The 22,887-nt window shown below is 44.9% G+C and overlaps 1 protein-coding gene across 50 annotated transcripts in view; it reads right to left on the bottom strand.

Annotated features, from left to right (window-relative positions):
* RIMS2 (regulating synaptic membrane exocytosis 2) overlaps positions 1–22,887 on the bottom strand; it is a 990,720-nt gene that overhangs the window by 97,999 nt on the left and 869,834 nt on the right. For 39 of the 50 annotated variants that reach the window (XM_075352970.1, XM_075352974.1, XM_075352971.1 and 36 more), the window contains one exon: positions 12,435–12,652. In XM_075352970.1, coding sequence (XP_075209085.1) covers positions 12,435–12,652 — 218 coding nt within the window. Of the gene's footprint in view, positions 1–12,434; positions 12,677–22,887 lie in introns of all 50 variants that reach the window. The other 11 variants (XM_075353016.1, XM_075353017.1, XM_075352996.1 and 8 more) reach the window with 1 other exon arrangement.

Consider the following 22,887-nt stretch of genomic DNA (forward strand, 5'->3'; position numbering starts at 1 on the left):
TATGTGACGTTTCAGCTCACATCAGACAGGCCCCTTAAACTTCTAGAGAAGGGAGAATATACAGAGCTCAATAGACACATTTGCACCTAAAAATTATCTTCCACATCATAACATTTCACACCTTAACTCCAAAAAAGTGCATATTGCTGTCACAGGTGACAGATAGTCATGTGGTTTGTGGTAATAAAAGGTCACAGCGCTTGGCTACGCAAAATGCTCCCTGACTTTCTATTGTTTATGCTGTTAGTATTCATTATAATAGGTAGTTTTCCATCTCTCCCCTTTTGGACCCAACAGGAGCTTACCTTCCACCCAGCTGCTGATTATCAGTAATCTCTTGGTGCTTAAATATTCCCTTCTGCCCTGGACTGGTGCTGGGGATATTATTCAGTTCATTCTAGATCTGGTTGCAAGCAGGTGGCTTGCTCTAATTTGTAGTACCGTTGCTGAAGCTTGCTGACCTCCTGCCTGAGTCATCTGTGGATAAGTAGTTCATGCTTTTCCCCCCATGTATCCTCCTTGTGTCTTTAGCGTTTAGTGGGGTTGATGAATAGCTCATCCCACCCGTTCCCTATTTAGGGCCCAGCACTAGGGATACTAGGGTCAGGTATCCGGCTCGGCACATAGGTGTGTAGCCTATTTAGGGTGGTGAGGGACCCCAGGGACCAGCTGTAGGTTTGGTCAGGGGTCACCGTCTCCCTCTTCCCTAGATCAGGGGTCCCCTTCCTTTACCTTTTGCCGCTTGCTTGGTACTTCCCCGTACCTAGGGTGACAGTTGCATTGAGGTGAGTCTTATTTATTAACCATCAAAAATGTAAGGGGCTCCTTTGAATCTATAAAGAGAGCCATAATCTTAAACACAGGAAGCTATCAATCAGTGGAGTGGGGTTATACACAGCCGCAAACTCTTATCGCTGCTACATCTACATTAGACAAAACAGGGATTCTATCAAACTGCACCAAGCAGCCCAGTAAGTGACACATCGCTGGGATCAGGGTCTTTGTCTCTACATCATCCTGCTATCAGATTTCATGGCAAAAACCTGATGACAGATTCCATTTAGGCGCTCCTCTGTATTAAAGTGACAATCTATTTCCAAGGACCCAATTTAATGAGGTGATATCGCAGAAGGAGCAAAAATATTTGGAATCCTCCTTTTGCTTTGCACTTTCCCAAATACACTTTTGTGAATCACCTGCTTTTATTTCCAAACATGTGAGCAGTTGTCACACGGAGTTTTGCACAAATTTCACCGACTCTCATGGCGACGTTGAGCTCTGTTCACACTGCAGATTCTGACACTCCGCCCGATGGTTTCTCTGGTGTCTGGGATCAACACAGGCAGACACAGCCATTGACCTGCTGTATGCTGAATCATAGTCAGGTTACGAAGAGGTAATCTCTCCTAGTCTGCTTGTTAGACTCCTGTAATCACATGTGGTGGGGTGGCTAATCACATCTGCTCCCCTCCTATTTATGCTGGATGAAATCTTCTACCCATGCCAGCTATAGGTTATCCTGCGTTGGTCTGTGACCTTTGGTGTCCTTGACTTCCTGGTGAAAGTGTTGCTTTTGCTTGGAGCGGTTGTGGAGCTTAGCTGTCTTGTTGCCTCCTTCCTTCTCTTGTTTTCCTCCTGAATATCTTATTGTCTGATACATGTGTGCATGCTACGTAACAGAATTTTAGCTTCGCCTGTCTGTCTCTTTAGGTGGTTTTTAACACACTCCTGTCCCATTCTCCCTGGGGCGAGGGGGAGAAGGGAATAAGATCAGGACTGGTCAGGAGCAGAGCCAGGAAGGAGGCTCAGGCCTTTTCACTATTAAGAATATCCCTGAGGATACGGAAGCACAGGGCCCCCTAACTTTAGGGCCAGCTTAGAAGCCCTGGGTCCCAGCTATTCCGTAGTCACCATGAGAGCAGTGCTGCCTATCTAGAGAGCAGGAGGACTGGCTTAGTGTGACATCTTGACACTATTTACTGTATTTGGTAATAAATTCGTCCAGGTGATTATTTATTTTATGTTGCTTAACGGATTGTTTGTAAAGGGTACAAAGAAATGAAAATTATTTATTAAAGGGGATGTCTCTATTTTTAGCACACAAACTAGGTGATGTATAAAATAAGAAACTGAGCTTTATTTACCCTCTTTGGGTCCAACGCTGTGTCTAGACCGCTCGCGCTGGTTTTGTTGATTGGCAGCAGTGGTGACATTACTCCTAGAGCGCTGCAGTCAATCACTGAGTTCAGCAGACGGCACAAGCAGTTGAGCTCAGTGATTGGCAGCATGGCAGCCAATCAATAAAAAATGGGGCAGCGGTGGAAGCACAATGTTGGACATTATAAGGGTAACAAAAAGCTCAGATTTTAATTTCACAATTCACCGAGCCCGCGGAAAAAAACATAGGTGACATGGGACAAACCGCCGAGCTGTGTATACACATATCATATGACATATAGGAACAATCCCATCATCCAATGTCACAGTCTTCCCTGAGTATAAGGAGACAGAAAATAGGACACATTTCTATTCTATATAAATATAACGAGAGCGCAGCTCCTGAAATAATGAAGCTTTGCTCGTGCATCCAGTTTGATTATGCAACAAACCCCCAATTCCCAGCTCTGTTAATGTGTGTGGGACCGAGGGCCGACACTAAAGTAACTATTTAACCTTTCATTGTTTTATGATTTTTATTGGCATGGAGTACACAAAAATATAAAATCTGATGTAATTTCTTTGCTTTACTCAGCAAATTAGAGCTGTGAGAATAAATCTGTGTCTGATGGTTTGGAAAATTTAGGCTAAGGTAACCCTGGTGGCCGGGAGACCGTGCCCATTCATTTAGCTTCATCACTGTGAATAATAGGAACCAATTGAAAAGTCAACAATAGTTGTCCAATTTGACTGTACCTGCTCAGTATGTTAATATTCGATCCATTACAGACCAACCTGATCTGTACATTTTTTCCAGGAGGTAATGTCTGTGAGACCCCATAAACCACCTGTATCTCTGTGGTCCCACCAAGAGCTCCCCCAAATAGTCCAGGTCCTGAGTGGTCCCGTCAGCCTCCGATCAGAAATGTTTGTAAAAGGATAAGGCACAGCCAATATAGTGGAGGTATATCGAGGTGCACTTGCTGGTTTCCAAACCGTAAGTCAGTCAGATACGTACAAGGCACTCTCAAGGGTTAATTTTCATATAAATTATTCCAAATAGTTTAAAACATGTGACGTTTCAGCCACCAGGTGGCCTTCATCAGACGACTGGTATCATAAACTGGCCAAAATTGGAGTGTCAAGGCAACGGTATCCCCCGCTATGCTGCGTCGGTCTGATCAGTAATGTGACTTTAGAAACATGCATGTAGCTGTAAATTGAGCAGGACTATATAGCTCATTCATGGGGAACTAAAGGCAATTGGGCCCCAGTTTAAACTTTGAAAACTTGTCTTCAAGTATAAATATTTCATCAATGTCCTGTGAGGTGTAAAAAGGCAATCAGGGCCCCCGACGTACCAACAGGGTCAGGGTATGACTGCGTCTTCTATTGGGATATGTGGCCATAGTCCACCCCTAAGCCTAGTTTTGGCTACAAATCACAATACATACATCTACTTTCATGGTCCTTCACGTCTACAAAGCTCCAAGCTCAATCATCATGGGACAAGAACATGATGACCCCTTTTCGATACTATTGGACTGTCACATGGAGGGGACACACACACTGTGGGTTTTGGCACCATATCACCTTCTAAAGCCTGCTACACACGCTTCAATATATCTCACAATCGGTCGTTGAGGTCAAGTTGTAAGTGACGCACATCCGGCATCGTTTGTGAGGTGTCTGCGTGTGACAGCTACGTGCGATCAGGATTGAACGCAAAACCGTTGATCGCAAACACATCGTATCATTCTCTAGAATTGAGCGTTTTGTTGCACAAACCTAGTCAATTGTAACGTATGACATCCCTCATACAATTTTGATGTCTGAGGCTATGTGCGCAGGTGTGCGCTCTGCACCGCAGCTTAAAAAAGGTCCGCTTCAGAGTGCAGCTGAAAAGCTGCGTTCTGAAGCGCCTCACAATGTCTGTCATTCACTAATCTCTGTCAGTCGGTCACTATCTCTGTCCCTCACTCTCTGTCCATGTCAGTCTACCCCCCTCTCTCATATACTCACCGATCCCCGGCGCTGCACGGCGTTCACACTGCTCCGGCGGCTTTTACTGTTTTGAAAAAGCCGGCCGCCCATTAAACAATCTCGTATTCCCTGCTTTCCCCGCCCACCGGCGCCTATGATTGGTTACAGTGAGACACGCCCCCACGCTGAGTGACAGATGTCACACTGCACCCAATCACAGCAGCCGGTGGGCGTGTCTATACTGTGTAGTGAAATAAATAATTAAATAATTTAAAAAAACGGTGTGCGGTCCCCCCCAATTTTAAAACCAGCCAGATGAAGCCATACGGCTGAAGGCTGGTATTCTCAGGATGGGGAGCTCCACGTTATGGGGAGCCCCCCAGCCTAACAATATCAGCCAACAGCCGCCCAGAATTGCCGCATACATTATATGCGACAGTTCTGGGACTGTACCCGGCCCTTCCCGATTTGCCCTGGTGCGTTGGCAAATCGGGGTAATAAGGAGTTATTGGCAGCCCATAGCTGCCAATAAGTCCTAGATTAATCATGTCAGGCGTCTATGAGACACCTTCCATGATTAATCTGTAAATTACAGTAAATAAACACACACACACCCGAAAAAAATCCTTTATTAGAAATAAAAAACACAAACATATACCCTGGTTAACCACTTTAATCAGCCCCAAAAAGCCCTCCATATCCGGCGTAATCCAGGATGCTCCAGCGTCGCTTCCAGCGCTGCTGCATGGAGGTGACTGGAGCTGCAGCAGACACAGCCGCTCCGGTCACCTCCACACAGCTAATGAAGACAGCCGTGCGATCAGCTGAGCTGTCACTGAGGTTACCCGCGGCCACCGCTGGATCCAGTGACAGCGGGTAACCTCACTGACAGCTCAGCTGATCGCACGGCTGTCTTCATTAGCTGGGTGGAGGTGACCGGAGCGGCTGTGTCTGCTGCAGCTCCGGTCACCTCCATGCAGCAGCGCTGGAAGCGACGCTGGAGCATCCTGGATTACGCCGGACATGGAGGGCTTTTTGGGGCTGATTAAAGTGGTTAACCAGGGTATATGTTTGTGTTTTTTATTTCTAATAAAGGATTTTTTCGGGTGTGTGTGTGTTTATTTACTGTAATTTACAGATTAATCATGGAAGGTGTCTCATAGACGCCTGACATGATTAATCTAGGACTTATTGGCAGCTATGGGCTGCCAATAACTCCTTATTACCCCGATTTGCCAACGCACCAGGGCAAATCGGGAAGAGCCGGGTACAGTCCCAGAACTGTCGCATATAATGTATGCGGCAATTCTGGGCGGCTGTTGGCTGATATTGTTAGGCTGGGGGGCTCCCCATAACGTGGAGCTCCCCATCCTGAGAATACCAGCCTTCAGCCGTATGGCTTTATCTGGCTGGTTTTAAAATTGGGGGGGACCGCACGCAGTTTTTTTTAATTATTTAATTATTTATTTCACTACACAGTATAGACACGCCCACCGGCTGCTGTGATTGGGTGCAGTGTGACACCTGTCACTCAGCGTGGGGGCGTGTCTCACTGTAACCAATCATAGGCGCCGGTGGGCGGGGAAAGCAGGGAATACGAAATTGTTTAATGGGCGGCCGGCTTTTTCAAAACAGTAAAAGCCGCCGGAGCAGTGTGAACGCCGTGCAGTGCCGGGGATCGGGGATTGGTGAGTATATGAGAGAGGGCTGCTAACTTCAGTCACTTAGGAGATTAGCGGTCACCGGTGAGCCCTTCACAGGTGACCGCTAATCAGGACGCGACACAGACAGAGCCGCAGCATGACCATGAAGTCGGGTGAAGTTCACCCGAGTTCATTCTGACAGTGCGGCTCTGTCTGTGTCTGCTGTCATCTGCCATTCAGCTCTGCTGCATGGCTGTCTGTGTCTGCTGTCATCTGCCATTCAGCTCTGCTACATGGCTGTCTGTGTCTGCTGTCATCTGCCATTCAGCTCTGCTGCATGGCTGTCTGTGTCTGCTGTCAGCGGGCATGTAGCAGAGCTGAATGGCAGATGACATAGTAAAAACGCATCCCTACACATTACACACGCTTGGCAAGTAAATTAAAAAAAAAAAAAAAAAAGTTCCCAATGCATACGTCACAGAACACATGATCTAAAGGATCGCACACAAAATTGATCAATTTAACATAGACTACTAACGCACGTGTGACAGCAAATGAACGACCTACGTGCAATCTCATAAGATCCCGTATGCAACCTGGGCGTGTCACATCGCAAATGCGATTGTACAACTAATTGCAACGTGTAAAGTGGGCTTTAGTTGATGTATTTGTTTGTGTTGCCTTCCGTTTTGGACGTCACATGGAGAGGACACGCACTGTGATATTTGGCACCGTATCGCCTGCTTAGTTGATGCATTTGAAAGCAAAAAGCCACAATATAGAGGTAGGGAAAGGATAGCATGATAACCCTTCCTACATGGCACACTCTAGACATATAAAGAACAGGGAGGACAAAACAGAGTGTAATGCAAAATAACAATATTTATTATACAAGAAAGGACTGGCACAGAGGAGGATCAGCGGCAAAATCAGAGGCATGTGTGTAACAAGTGGTGTATGAAAACCGTATAACATACACATACAGTGTCAATTTGCAACTGTGAAATGACAGTATAAATATGGAGTGCTTATAAAAAAATTACAATGAGGCAGATGTGTAGTAACTACCAATACAGAGAAAAGGGCAAAAATCATAGCAAATGCACAAGGTGAATGCCCCATACTGAGTATGTGTCAAACACATCCCGTGATACACATGGCACAGATGATAAAATCAATTTTATGCATAGAATTTGCATCATATATGACAAGTTGCAGACACACTGACCAGCAGGTCAGACATGGAGAGTAACAGACAATGGGCAGCAAGAGCCTAATACAGGAAAAGCATACCCATGGTCCAAGCACAGCCTGTGAGCGGCAGCAGAGAGGTCCCCCTGGAGAAGACCCCAAACCATGGGACCATGGGTATGCTTATGTTATTTTGCATTACACTCTGTTTTGTCCTCCCTGTTCTTTAGTTGATGCATTTGTTTGTGTTGCCTTCTGTTTTGACCGTCACATGGAGGGGACACGCGCACTGTGGTTTTTTACACCGTATCCGCTGCTTAGTTGATGCATTTGTTTGTATTGCTTTCTGTTTTGGACCATCACATGGAGGGGACACACGCACTGTGGGTTTTGGCACCATATCACCTTCTTAGTTGATGCATTTGTTTGTTTGTGTTGCCTTCCGTTTTGGACTGTTACACGGATGGGACCCGAAAACTGTGGTTTTGTGTACCGTATCACCTGATTAGCTGATTCATTTGTTTGGGTTGCCTTCCGTTTTGGACAGTCACATGGAGGAAACATGCACACTGTGGTTATTGGTACCGCATCACCTGCTTAGTTGATGCATTTGTTTGTGCTCCCTTCCATTTTGGACCGTCACATGGAGGGGACACGCGCACTGCGGTTTCTGGCACCATATCACCTGCTTAGCTGATGCATTTGTTTGTATTGCCTTCCCTTTATGACTGACATGTTATTTGGGAAAGGGTGGGGTTGGAGGGGGGTGAAGGCACATTATATCACTGGTTCATTATACAAGAGTGTCTGGAATAGTCCCTTGTGCAGTTGTGATAATGATCACTGTCATGTACAATGTTATTACTGCTTTTTAAGGAGAAATATATTCTAGACGTAACATTTAATGGTGCTTTTTAAATGAAAGTATATTTTACAAGATAATACCGCCCACAGAGAAAGGGTCAGGGAGCATGTCTATGGATCATAAATTCTTTAAGAGATACAACAGTGACCCTAAAAAAAACTTTACACAGAGGAATTGTTGGCTTCTCATTATACTCTATGGGAGTTATGGGAAATGCCAAGCAAATCTGCTCAAAAGAATATAAGGGAGAGAGAACATCATTTCTGCAGCCAGGTCTCCCCCAAAATCGAATCTTCCGGGCCAAACGTTTTAGAGCAAAACAAGGTATAACTCCTTTTCTCCCATTGGACAACAAATAACTGGGCTTAGGGACTTATGCTATCTAAATTAGCAGAGCCACTGAAACCAGTGTTTGGCAGCAGCGGTCACCTGACGTCATCACTGCAGACTGTAAACAATGACCGGACCGGAAGCAGCGGTGTTAAGCTGTTGAAGCAGGGGGAATCACTGTTTTTGATTTATATCCTTCAAAACCTATTGGCTAAAAAAAAAATATATTAGCGGGAAACCCATTTGATTATAGTTCGTAATTGCTGATTACTAGCGAAAAAAACCGTAGAAATAGATTGATTCTAACTGAGCAGTAACAGCATTGTAAGGGAAACCTGAAGAAGGTTGTCTGGTGTACCTCCAGATCCAAAACCCATTAGTCAGATTCAAGAACAGCTGCAAAGAGTATCTGGAGGAAGTAAAACATTTGTGACTGTGTAATGCTTCCCTTTGCCTGTGGTGGCGCTGCAGGGAAATAAACAAATGGTGCCAAGCCTCTACACAGATTCAGCTGATGTCTTAACTCCGGATTATTATCAAGGATTATAAAAAGCAAACATTGCATAAAAAGCATACAATCAACATAATATAAGATTGAGGTCTTCAATGTTAACAGCATTAAGCATTACTGTGTGCTTAAAGGGAACCTGTCATCAGGATTTAATACCCAAAGCTAATGACATGCATGTAAAGGCATTTTACTGTTGTTTAAATTCTTTCCTTTCTTGTATAAATTTGTTTTGCTGTTTTACAGAAATCCATAGTAGAAATTGTATGCTTATGAGTTCCAAGTGCATTGGGTGGGGCCTGCACGACAGCTCCGCTGTATTTCTCTCCATTCCCTGCCCACTTGCTGCCTTCTGTCTTGGATTGACAGGTCACTCATGTTTCAGTGAGCATACTGCACTTACAGGTCTGCTGTCCTCGCTCCCTATTCTCTGCCCACCTCCTGTGTCTGACTATTAAGTCAATCATGTTTTAGTGACCTGTCAGTCCAGGCAGTGGGCGGGAATAGGGGAAGAGGCAGGAGAGTTGTAAGTGTAGTGTGTGCACTGACACATGAGTGACCTGTCAATCCAAGACAGGAGGCAGGCAGTGTGCGGGAATAGAGAGAGAGGCAGGAGAGCTGTAAGTGTAGTGTGCACACTGACACATGAGTGACCTGTCAATCCAAGACAGGAGGCAGGCAGTGTGCGGGAATAGAGAGAGAGGCAGGAGAGCTGTAAGTGTAGTGTGCGCACTGACACATGAGTGGCCTGTCAATCCAAGACAGGAAGCAGGCAGTGTGCGGGAATAGAGAGAGAGGCAGGAGAGCTGTAAGTGTAGTGTGCGCACTGACACATGAGTGACCTGTCAATCCAAGACAGGAGGCAGGCAGTGTGCGGGAATAGAGAGAGAGGCAGGAGAGCTGTAAGTGTAGTGTGCGCACTGACACATGAGTGACCTGTCAATCCAAGACAGGAGGCAGGCAGTGTGCGGGAATAGAGAGAGAGGCAGGAGAGCTGTAAGTGTAGTGTGCGCACTGACACATGAGTGACCTGTCAATCCAAGACAGGAGGCAGGCAGTGTGCGGGAATAGAGAGAGAGGCAGGAGAGCTGTAAGTGTAGTGTGCGCACTGACACATGAGTGACCTGTCAATCCAAGACAGGAGGCAGGCAGTGTGCGGGAATAGAGAGAGAGGCAGGAGAGCTGTAAGTGTAGTGTGCGCACTGACACATGAGTGACCTGTCAATCCAAGACAGGAGGCAGGCAGTGTGCGGGAATAGAGAGAGAGGCAGGAGAGCTGTAAGTGTAGTGTGCGCACTGACACATGAGTGGCCTGTCAATCCAAGACAGGAGGCAGGCAGTGTGCGGGAATAGAGAGAGAGGCAGGAGAGCTGTAAGTGTAGTGTGCGCACTGACACATGAGTGACCTGTCAATCCAAGACAGGAGGCAGGCAGTGTGCGGGAATAGAGAGAGAGGCAGGAGAGCTGTTAGTGTAGTGTGCGAACTGACACATGAGTGACCTGTCAATCCAAGACAGGAGGCAGGCAGTGTGCGGGAATAGAGAGAGAGGCAGGAGAGCTGTAAGTGTAGTGTGCGCACTGACACATGAGTGGCCTGTCAATCCAAGACAGGAGGCAGGCAGTGTGCGGGAATAGAGAGAGAGGCAGGAGAGCTGTAAGTGTAGTGTGCGCACTGACACATGAGTGACCTGTCAATCCAAGACAGGAGGCAGGCAGTGTGCGGGAATAGAGAGAGAGGCAGGAGAGCTGTTAGTGTAGTGTGCACACCGACACATGAGTGACCTGTCAATCCAGGACAGGAGGCAGGCAGTGAGCGGGGTATAGTTAAAGAGGTAGGAGAGTTGTTGGTGTAGTGTGCACACTGACACATGAGTGACCTGTCAATCCAAGATAGGAGGCAGGCAGTGGGCGGGAATAGGGGGAGAGGCAGGAGAGCTGTAAGTGTAGTGGGCACACTGACACGTGAGTGACCTGTCAATCCAAGATAGGAGGCAGGCAGTGGGCGGGAATAGGGGGAGAGGCAGGAGAGTTGCCAGGCTATACCCGCCCACTGCACTTACAACTCCTTAACAAAAAATTCAAAACAGATTTGTACAAAAATGGTAAAAATGCAATCAACATTAAAGCACTTATACATACTGTGTATAAAATCTCAATGACAGCTTTGCTTTAAATTCAATCAAATTCACACAATTAATTACTTAAAATGTAATTTTTTTCCTTCATTCAGCTTTCAAGTTTTGCTTTTAGTGTAACCAACAACAGAGGAATAACACTTCAACTATCAAGAAATAAAAAACAGATCACAGTGAACCCTTTGAGATTAATACTCTAGATTGTATTCAAAAGTGGTCTTCAATAGGGGTGGTCTTCAATAGGGGTGGTCTTCTTCAGGATGACTAGTAGTATGTATAATATTTGGTGGAACAGAAAATCTGGTCTGGATAAGGGGTGGTCTTCGCATAGAGGTGGTCATTTGGAAATAATTCACTGTAGTAACTTTTAATTTGGTTCAATTACTTTACAAAGAGAACAAGTCCAATGTGTGACTTTATTTTTCCTTTTTACAATGAAATTGGTCCACAACTGTGGACGAGGGAAATTATTTACTATACAGTCGTCCTTCGCTAATATCGTAGTTCACTTATTGTGGCTTTACTGTATTGTGGATTTTTAAAGAACAACTGTATTTTTTGTTTGATAAGATGCACCAAATTATAAGACATAGCCTAAATTTAGAAAACAAAAATTAAAAAAAAGATATGGGGTCCATTTTATAATCCAGTGGTGTCTTACTGAAGGAGGGGGGGAGCAGCGGTGGTGGAGCAGGGTTACAGGAGGCAGGGGCGGTGATGGAGCCGGGAGATGCTGCAGGCGGTGCGGCAGGTCTCGCGGATGCTCTCTGCAGGCACTGTGAGGCAGGAACATTCAGAAACTGTTGGTGCTACGGGATTCAAAGAAATGGCACCCGTAGTCGGCACATGCTTGGATTGATCTATTGGCTCAATGATGAGCCAAGATCTCATCTGTGCACGCGCCACCTCTGGAGGCCATTTTCCTTAAGTCCGCTGCTTGGAGATCAATGGGCTGGAGGCGGCACGTGTACAGATGAGATCTTGAGCCAAGAGCTTCATCTGTGCACGTGACAACCCCGGGCGCCATTATTTGAAGCCCACACTACCGAAATTTTTCACAATGGCCCCCTGCCTCACCGCCCGCAGAACAGCAAAGTCCACAGCCTGCAGTATTGCCCCTGCCTCCTGTCACCATTACCTCCCTGGTAAGCTACATTCGGCTTATGAGACGCACCCCTCATTTTCCTCCCAAATTGTTTTGAGGAAAAGTGTGTCTCATAATCCAAAAAAATGGTAAATAATAAAGTAAATATAACTCCGCTACTTCGCAGATTTTCACCTATCGCGGTTGACTCTAGAAGGTAACTCCCGCGATAGATGAGGGATCACTAAATTTGTTTCTATACACTCGTCCATAGAAGCGTATTTAGAGAATTGTGAGGTACAAATCTAGATATGGCCATATTAATAAGTGCACTTGAATAATCCAATGCCAACCCTGGGGACAGATACATGCGGAGAGCAACTGAAGAACAGGAGATGTGCCCCTTCATAGAAGAGACCTTGACCTCTCCAACGATCCACCGGTAATTATGAACCATAAGTCTATAACTGCACTGTAAACAAAAAAAGTTGCAAAACAATTTTTGTATGAAAAAAGGAAAAAAATATGTAGGCCCTACCTGTTTGGCTGAGCTGTGAGGTACTTCGGCTTTTCCGTGAGAGGCCAACAATAGCCACCATTTTGGCGCCGATGCTGGATCTCCTCTTCTTATTGCCAGCACCCACTGTGCCCACTGCTGTGTCGGACTGGCTGCCATCGTTCTTCTCCAATGTATACATATCCCCTCCGATGCTGGTACTTTTAGTCATGTTCTTCCCCGAGGCGCCCATCTGTCTGCTTTGCATTTTGGATGTAAAAACACTGTCAGCCAATTGGCAGATAATGTTTGCACACAAAACAGGGGGGAAAGGGAAGGGGGGGGGTGAAAAGACAGAAAAGTAAAGTTTTTTTTAGTTGATAAAATATGAGAAGCATAAGGAAAACAGACTACAGTAAACTGGAGACTTAAAGACGTGAAGACAATATAGTACTGATATAAGAAAACACTGAGAAAAATATCACGCGGGACAGACATGACTTCACAAAACTCATCGGATCAGGTATTGGCACCTTCTACTTCGTCTTCAGTCACCATGAGAGTCTTAAAGTGTACTTATAATTAAGAAAAAAGATAGAGATGTCATAGTAACATGTCAGTAGCCCAGAGAGAGGGCGATTTAGATGGAGGAACCCGAAGATTTCTAAAACCAAGGCCTGGATGGCTCAGCTAAGCCCGGTGCCCCTTCATTTCTCAACGAATCTTCGAGATTGACCTCGGAAATTGGATACACTATAAGGCCACATTCACACGTAGATTTTTTTACCTCAGTATTTGTAAGTCAAAACCAGGACTGGGTGAAAAATCCCAAGCGGTGCCCATGTTTCTATTATACTTTTCCTCTCATTGTTCCAGAAATTCTGAGGTAAAAAAGTCAACAAATACTAACTATGGGCACGTGGCCTAAAAAGTAAGTAAACCTATGGTAAGTTCTTAACTTTATTTTTGGATGTCGTGTTAACTGCAAACAGATTTTTTTCACATTGTTTCATGCATTTCTTTTTGCAGCTTTTAATCAATACAGCAAGGACAAACACATCCCAGCAACGTTTATGAGAATCCTGAAGTGCTGTGCCCACGTTGCGGATTTTCTTCCTTGGAGATTTTGGTGCAGAAAAAATTTGCATCAAATAATTGACATGTCAATTGTTCCTTACTTTTTCCCAGCGTTTTCCGCTATCTCAATTTTTTAAAAAAACTAAAGGCGGCGCAAAAACGCATATTTTTTCCCCAGTGTTTTTCTTGCCAAGAGATGCAGTTTTAGGTGCAGAAAATCTGCAAAGTGGGAACATAACCTGGTTGGCCAGAAAAAAAAAGAAACACAGGCTAAAACCCTTAGCATACACTACAACCTCCATGACCATCCAAAGTCTAAAGCTGGCCACAAACAATCAGGTGAATGTTGGCCAAGCCCACCAATTTCAGGGGGACCATCTAATGGCTATAGGGGGTGTTCCATCACAATGACAGATCCCGGAAGAAGAGCAAAAAATGCATATGCCTTAAAATACTCGATCTATATTTATAAGCCTTTAAGGTGAAGACATTCTAAAGAAGAGTAAACGGAGCCCCCATTTTACAAGATGGCTACTCTTTCTTAGCTCCACCAAGCTTTCAAGGGAGAAAATGAGAAAATGTGATGATTGAGGTCTACTACAGACTAGGAAACAATGCAAGAACAGGCACGTGATCTTGGGTCTCCTGTGGTGGAGGTCTAGGTTTGGAGAAGCCCTTTGTTAGTGTCCAATATGTGAACACTTCGTGTTGGACTGGCCCACCGGGCTGCCGGGGAATACCCTGGTGGGCCCTCCGTGCTTTACATAGAGTCCCAGGCTGGGCTAGGGCAAGGGCCACTACTTGTCCTTTGGCTACAAGAGGTCGATATAAAAACCTCCAAACTGCGGCAAAATCAAAGAGCTAAAGGTGGACCAGTAAATATATTATAGAGTGGTCACACTTAACAGAATGCAAAATCCTAAAAAGTGACTACACTCCAACAGTGATGTTCAAAAATATACATTTATTCATCATCAAATAGGTACATTAAAATAATGCCTAATAATAGAGATAATCATATTGTCAAATGAGGTGCAGAGGAGCATGGTCCTAAATATCAGCATATAATACAATAACCGTATTAAAAGGAATATGTTAGCAGGTTTTTGCTATGTAATCTGTATTATGTAAGAACAGAGATCCTTATTCCAGGGAAATACCACTTATTTTACTGGGGGCAGCAGTTGTGATAGACACACAGATTTCTCTGCTGTAGATTTAGCAGTGCTCAAAATGCTGAGCCCTGTATAAAAAAGAAATTTCGAAGAAAAAGATGCAATTTTATTATTAATTTTTGGGGATCTGCTTTTCTGTTATTCATTGTGTGGTATGAATAACCTGGCATTATGATTCTCCATGCCAGTATGACTACAGCGATATCAAATTTGTACAATTTTTATCATTTAAGTGGTAGGAAAAAATAAATAAAAACTGCGGAAAGAATGTTTTGGTTTGTGTCACCATTTTTCCAAGATCCACTAATTCTTGTTTATATCTCCATCAATGGAACAGATGTTTTGAATGCTTCTTACGGCATTATTTAGGAGTGACCAAAAAAAAAAAAAAAACATTCTAAGGCACTCGTGCGCACTAGAAAATGGACTTTTCTCGAGGCCTCTTTCACATGTCCATGCCTCCGGTACGTGTATGGTCACTTTTCTCACATACCGGAGACACGGGCACACGTAGACCCATTAAAATCAATGGGTCTGCGTTCACGTACGTATTCTGCCATGGACCGTGTGTCTGTGTGGAGCATACGTGTGCCTATGTAGACATGTCCACGTTTTGTTCGGCATCACGGGTGTCACACGGAACGCAAACGGGTCACACGTAACACAAACGGACCACACGTATGTGTTCCATATGACACGCACCAGAGAAAAGACATGTGTCTGCGAGAAAAAAAACAAAACATTACTCACCTTCTCCAGCCCTCCTGCCTTTGCTGCTGCTGTCACTTGCTGCTGACCGCCACTCATTATGCTCATTTAATATTTACCGGTACTTCACTGCGGCGGAAGCAGCAGCAGCGGGGAGCCGGCAGGATCGGAGACCGAAGGTCAGCACCACGGACAGCGACGCCAGGGACAGGTGAGGAGAAAGTTCCCGTTCTCCGTGTGTTATCACGGATAACACACGGAGAACACACGTGTGCCATACACACAGCACACCGAGGGCAATACGCACCTTTGACACATCCGTGAAACACGTGCGTGATTTTCACGGACGTGTAAAAGAGGCCTAAGAAAAATCCGCACCCTCTGGCAGAATACCGCACCTGTGGCAAAAACCGCGGTAAAACCGCACCCACGTTTTTGCCGCAGTTTTTCCACAGGTTGGTCCCTGCAGTTTTTTTTACCATTATCTATGTCAAAAACCGCAGGTACCTACAGAAAAGAAGTGACATGCTCATTCTTTTTGCTGCAGAAAATCTGCAGCAAAACATGTAGGGGAAAGGCGCAGTGTGCGCACAGCATTTTTTTTACCATAGGTTTTGCTGGGGAAGGACTGCAGAAAAGTTATGAACATTTTCTGCAGCAAAACCGCGGTAAAACAGCGGCAAAAACCACAGCATGCGCACGGGGCCTTAATTTTTTGTTTTTCGGTCTCTGGTGGTTACCAGTCAAGTTAATCATTTTTCATATTTCATATATTTTGATACAGCTTTTATGGATGCAACAATACATGTGTGTATTCTTATTTAGCTTTTAATAACTATTTTAATGGGGGAATATTTATAGGTTTTTAAAATTTCATTAAAAGTTTTTAAAACTTTTTTTTTTACTTTATTTGTTAATCCATAAGAATCTAAGAGACTTGTTTTACTGCTTATACTATATACAGCCACACTGTAGTACTGAAATAGCAGGCACAAGTGTCTTTAGCAGACCCCCCTGGGCTGCAATAGCAACCCAATGGTACCCCACTATCTGGATGCACTTTAGTATGGATTTTTCCACTTAGGAGTAGTAGTTTATGCTACTACTGATATATGTGATTAACTTATTGTATTATCTCTTATGATTACATATGCACTTGCACTTTATAAAATGGATACAAAATAAGACCTACCCCAAAATAAGCCCTAGCAGAATTTTTCAGACTTGTTGGAGTATGCTTAAAATATAAACCCTACTCCAAAAAAAAAAAAAGCCCCAGTTACATAACATTCTATAATAGTATCTTGACATAGGGCTTGTGCAGCCCTTTCAGGATATGTAACTTTTATTGGTGTACGTTGCCCCGTTGTATTGCTGTAAACCCCAAAGTTTATATTCACATGCCAGCTAGTAAATGGAATGAATATTCACCCCTTCCCCCTCATAATCCTGCCCACCCATCTGTGTCAGCATCAGTGATTCAGTTGGACTTATTACTGCCCAACTATCAGGAGAAAACGCATCTGAAAATCTATAAAGAATTTCCCAGCCACCTCCAGTGAGAACTGGGAACATGGATTAGTGAATTTACTAATGTAGCTGTGAAAAGCTCCTTCACAAAATTTTACCCTATACCAAAATGGAGCCATATAAATTACCACCAAAATTAAAGGAGTTCATATAAACTTTATTAGACATGAATACCAACAAAACAAGTCAATACAATACAGAAAAGTCTAAAAGGGGGCTTTACATGCAGCGACATTGCTAGCGATGTCGCTGGTAAAAGCACTCGTCCCCGTCGTTTGTGCATCACGGGCAAATCACTGCCTGTGACGCACAATATCGTTAGGAGCCATCACACGGGACTTAGGGCCGCTTTACACGCTACGACATCGCTAGCAATTGCTAGGGATGTCGAGCGCGATAACACCCGCCCGCGCCCATCGATATGTGGTGATCGCTGCCGTAGCGAACATTATCGCTATGGCAGCGTCACACGCACATATCTGCTCTGCGACGTCGCTGTGACCGGCAAACCGCCTCCTTTCTAAGGGGGCGGTTCGTTCAGCGTCACAGCAGCGTCACAGCAGCGTCACTGAACCGCCGCCCAATAGAAAAGGGGGGGAGGAGTTGAGCGGCCGGCACATGCCACCCACCTCCTTCCTTCCTCCTTTTTCCGGTGGACGCAGGTAAGGAGATGTTTGTCGTTCCAGCGGCGTCACACATAGCAATGTGTGCTGTCGCAGGAACGACAAACAACATCGTTACTGCAGCAGCAACAATAATTGGGAATAGGGGGGCATGTCACCGATGAGCGTTTTTGAACGTTTTTGCGACGATTCAAAATCGCTCATAGGTGTCACACGCAACGACATCGCTAAAGCGGCGACACAAAATCCGTGACACCAACGAGATCGCTTTAGCGCTCTCGTAGCGTGTAAAGCCACCTTAACCTGCCTAGTGACGTCGCTGTGGCCGACGAACAGCGTCCTTTCTAAGGGGGGCGGTTTGTGCAGCGTCACAGTGGCATCACTAAGCGGGCGCCCAATAGAAGTGGAGGGGCGGAGATGAGCGGGACGAACATCCCGCCCACCTTCTTCCTTCCGCATTGCCGGCGGCCGCAGGTAAGCTGTAGTTTGTCGTTTCAGAGGTGTCACACATAGCGATGTGTGCTGCCTCGGGAACGACGAACAACCTGTGTCCTCAACAACCAGCGATTTTTTGAAAAGGAATGACGTGTCAACGATGGACGATAAGGTGAGTAATTTCCATCGTTAACGGTCGCTCATTGGTGTTACACGCAACAACATCGGAATCCGTGACCCCGGCGGCATATCATTAAATACATCGTTGCGTGTAATGAGGCCTAAGTCTCTAAATATCACAGCGCAATCCTCGGACTGACCAGCTGATCTGCTCACCTGAGCGTGACAACTTCATACAACTACATACATACTTCACAATTCCCAGAGGGGCATTGCAGCTATAAGTCCCCTTACTGACAGCCAGACTGGTATGTCAGGTCTCCAAAAGCATCGTAATCGTATCATTGGTGTAGCCTCGGTCATTTCCATGAATTTGGAAATACCGATGTTACGATGTTGTTCCTCGTTCCTGCGGCAGCACACATCGCTGTGTATGAAGCCGCAGGAGCGAGGAATATCTCCTACCTGCGTCCTGCGGCTCACGCCGGCTATACGGAAGGAAGAAGGTGGGCGGGATGTTTACGTCCCGCTCATCTCCGCCCCTCCGCTTCTATTGGCCGCCTGCCGTGTGACGTTGCTATGACGCCACATGACCCGCCCCCTTGATAAGGAGGCGGTTCGCCGGCCAGAGCGACGTCGCAGGGCAGGTGAGTGCATGTGAAGCTGCCGTAGCGATAATGTTCGCTACAGCAGCTATCACTATGATATCACAGCTGCGACAGGGGCGGGGACTATAGCGCACAGCATCGCAGCATCGGCTTGCGATGTCGTAGCGTGCAAAGTGCCCCTAAGTCTTATGAAAAGGCTTGTTTAAAAAGCCACATTTGACTTTTAGAATTGCTACTTCCAATAGGTGTTTCCTTCCTCACTGGAGGGACAATTTGAACTTCATACAAAATACACGCTGATACGCTCTGGTCAGAAGAGCTCGGGCAGTTGTGTGAATCACTGACACCGTCGCAGAGAGATAGGCGGGGAAGTGGGTGAATATTCATTTTTTCATTAACACAAGTTCCAATCACTGACGCCGGCAGAGGGGTAGGTGGGATTATTGGTGGGGGAAGGGAGTGAATATTTATTTGCAATAATCTAATCACTGACACCAGCACTGGATACTCATTTCTCATCTACAGGCAACCCAATCACTAAGGCTAAATCAAAATATACGAGATCCCCCGAAAATAAGCACTAGTACATGTTTTGGAGCCAAATATATATATATATATATATATATATATATATCAGTACAGACCAAAAGTTTGGTCACACCTCCTCATTTCTAGAACAATCGTTAAGAGGACACTTTGTGCAGCAGCCTTCATGGTAAAATAGCTGCTTGGAAACCACTGCTAAGGACAGGCAACAAGCAGAAGGGTCTTGTTTGGGCTAAAGAACACAAGGAATGGACATTAGACCAGTGGAAATCTGTGCTTTGGTCTGATGAGTCCAAATTTGAGATCTTTGTATCCAACCACCGTGTCTTTGTAAAAGGTGAATGGATAAACTCCACATGGCTGGTTCCCATCGTGAAGCATGGAGGAGGAGGTGTGACGGTGTGGGGGGGGGGGGGCTTTGCTGGTGACACTATTGGGGATATATTCAAAATTGAAGGCATACAGAACCAGTACGGCTACCACAGCATCTTGCAGCGGCATGCTATTCCATCCAGTTTGCGTTTAGTTGGACCATCATTTATTTTTCAACAGGACAATGACCCCAAAACCACCTCCAGGCTGTGTAAGGGATATTTGACTAAGAAGGAGAATGATGGGATGCTACGCCAGATGACCTGGTCTCCACAGTCACCAGACCTGAACCCAATCGAGATGGTTTGGGGTGAGCTGGACCGCAGAGTGAAGGCAAAAAGGGCCAACAAGTGCTAAGCATCTCTGGAAACTCCTTCAAGACTGTTGGAAGACCATTTCCGGTGACTACCTCTTGAAGCTCATCAAGAGAATGCCAAGAGTGTGCAAAGTAGTAATGAAAGCAAAAGGTGGCTACTTTGAAGAATCTAGAATATAAGACATATTTTCAGTTGTTTCAAACTAAGTACTTCATTCTCCATGTGTCAATTTATAGTTTTGATGCCTTCAATGTGAATTTACAATTTTCAGAGTAATGAAAGTAAAGAAAAGTCTTGAATGAGAGGGTGTGTCCAAACTTTTGGTCTGTACTGTGTATATATATATATATATATATATATATATATGTACACACACATACATATATACACACATACACCATATATATATATAAAATTCTGGAAAATATTAAGTGCACTTTTCTGGGATTTTTTTTAATTAATATGAGTGCTATATATTATGCTGATTTGCAGGACAACATGATTATCTCCATAATTATGTATTATTTTGATGTTCTATTTATTGTATCCGTGTAATGATAAATAAGAGCTAAATATATATATTTTTTAATCACTGTGCTATTATACTCTCTATGTAGGTTTTTAAAAGGTCAATCTAATTTCCCCTAATAATGAGAGAATTGATGATAATACGCAGGTTAGATGTATCCTACCTCTCGGTGTCATTAAGATTTGCAAGTGTTAAACGTATTAATAATTATTAATAATATGTCCAGAGTTTACATCATGACCAAGAACTCTGGGGTTAAATAGCGGAGACCCTTTAAATGTGGTATATTGGAAATGGCCATACTCATGCAGAGACACAAGCAGATAATTATCTTAAATTATCATTTAAGAAATTCATCAGGCCATGCTGGAAAATATTTAGGTTTTCTGGAGAAGAAAAATGATGAAGTGGTTAGGAAATTAGGCAAAGTTTTCTTATGCAGAAAAAGGAGAGGAAGCCTAAAGTAGACCCCATAGTTGTCTCTAAGGAGGTTTTCTACAAGAACTTTCACATCAGATTTCAGGAAATGAAAAAAAAAAAAAAAGAGGCTCCTGATATTGTTGGCATCGTGGGATCTGTAATCAACTTTTATTGAGACATCAATGTGCAGTTTCCTGGGAAATATAGACTTACAGGTTAAGGAATCCCAATTTTAATTTCTTAAAGAGAATCTGTCACCAGATTTTTGCTACCGCATCGGAGAGCAGCAAAATGTACAGGCATATACCCTGATTCCAGCAATGTGTCCCTTATTGGGCTTCTTGATGCTGTTTGATAAAATCACAGTTTTATCTGCTGCAAATCTATAGATTTTGAGTTCTGTATAACCCCACCCACACCACTGATTGGCACTTTCTGCATACACTGTGCCAATCAGTGCTGAGGGTGGGGTTATACAGATCTCCTTTACAAATAATCCAGCTGCTTATAAATCTGTGATTTTATCAAAACTACAGCAAGCAGCCCAGTAAGTGAAACATCACTGGAACCAGGGTCTCTGCCCCTATTTTATGGTAGGACTGTACGAGAACTCCGGCACAATAACTATCACCCATGGAGACACAGAAAAACAAGAGAGCGTAGAATTGATGTCAAAAATCCTTTTCTTTTTATTTTGTGGTGAAAAAAACGTGCAATAAGTGCTGTACAAAAGTCCACCAGTAACAACGTTTCGGCCGGTTTGGCCGTCTTCAGGTCGGACAGGCTTAAGGATAACAGGACACAGAGTGGGTGAGTATGTGTAGGGCACTATTGCTTGACCAAATGCTGGATTACTGCGTCCATCGAGGTATGTGTGATATTCAATTTCGGATTGCAATGTTATGTCCTACAGGACGTGCGGTTCACCCCCACAACCACGCAGGCACATGCTACCTGGACTCCTACTACCATATCCCAGGGACCCTCATCCAGACTATAACCAGTGGAGTCTCAGTCAGGTAGTTACCTGGACCAGCACCTATCTGCCTCATCATCATCCATTTCTCTGACCAATTGTGGCTGTTCTCTCTTTTTGGCTTCCACATATTACTCCAGATATCGGTTCTGACGTAATCCAGTATATCGGCTCATGACTGTGAACCATCATATTGTCGCTTAAGGCCCCGTCACACTAAGCAACATCGCTAGCAACATCGCTGGTAACGAACAACTTTTGTGACGTTGCTAGCGATGTTGCTGTGTGTGACATCCAGCAACAACCTGGCCCCTGCTGTGAGGTCGTTGGTTGTTGCTGAATGTCCTGGGCCATTTTTTAGTTGTTGCTGTCCTGCTGTGAAGCACAGATCGCTGTGTGTGACAGCGAGACAGCAACAACTAATGTGCAGTGAGCAGGGAGCCAGCTTCTGCTGAGGCTGGTAACCAATGTAAACATCGGGTAACCAAGAAGCCCTGTCCTTGGTTACCCGATATTTACCTTTGATACCAGCCTCCGCCGCTCTCACTGTCAGTGCCGGCTCCTGCTCTGTGCACATGTAGCTGCAGCACACATCAGGCAATTAACCCGATGTGTGCTGTAACTAGGAGAGCAAGGAGCCAGCGCTCAGTGTGCGCTGCTCCCTGCTCTGTGCACATTTAGCTGCAGCACACATCGGGTTAATTAACCTGATGTGTGCTGTAACTAGGAGACTGGGGGCTGGTCACTGGTTGCTGGTGAGCTCACCAGCAACTCGTGTAGCGACGCTCCAGCGATCCCTGCCAGGTCAGGTTGCTGGTGGGATCGCTGGAGCGTCGCAGTGTGACAGCTCACCAGCAACCTCCTAGCAACTTACCAGCGATCCCTATCGTTGTTGGGATCGCTGGTAAGTTGCTTAGTGTGACTGGACCTTTAGACACAATGACTGGATCTAATGCGTTTTCATAACAGTGCAATCCGAAATTGAATATCACACATACCTCGATGGACGCAGTAATCCAGCATTTGGTCAAGCAATAGTGCCCTACACATACTCACCCA

The sequence above is a fragment of the Anomaloglossus baeobatrachus genome, chromosome 6, assembly GCF_048569485.1.
Source record: "Anomaloglossus baeobatrachus isolate aAnoBae1 chromosome 6, aAnoBae1.hap1, whole genome shotgun sequence".
Taxonomy (NCBI): Eukaryota; Metazoa; Chordata; class Amphibia; order Anura; family Aromobatidae; genus Anomaloglossus; species Anomaloglossus baeobatrachus.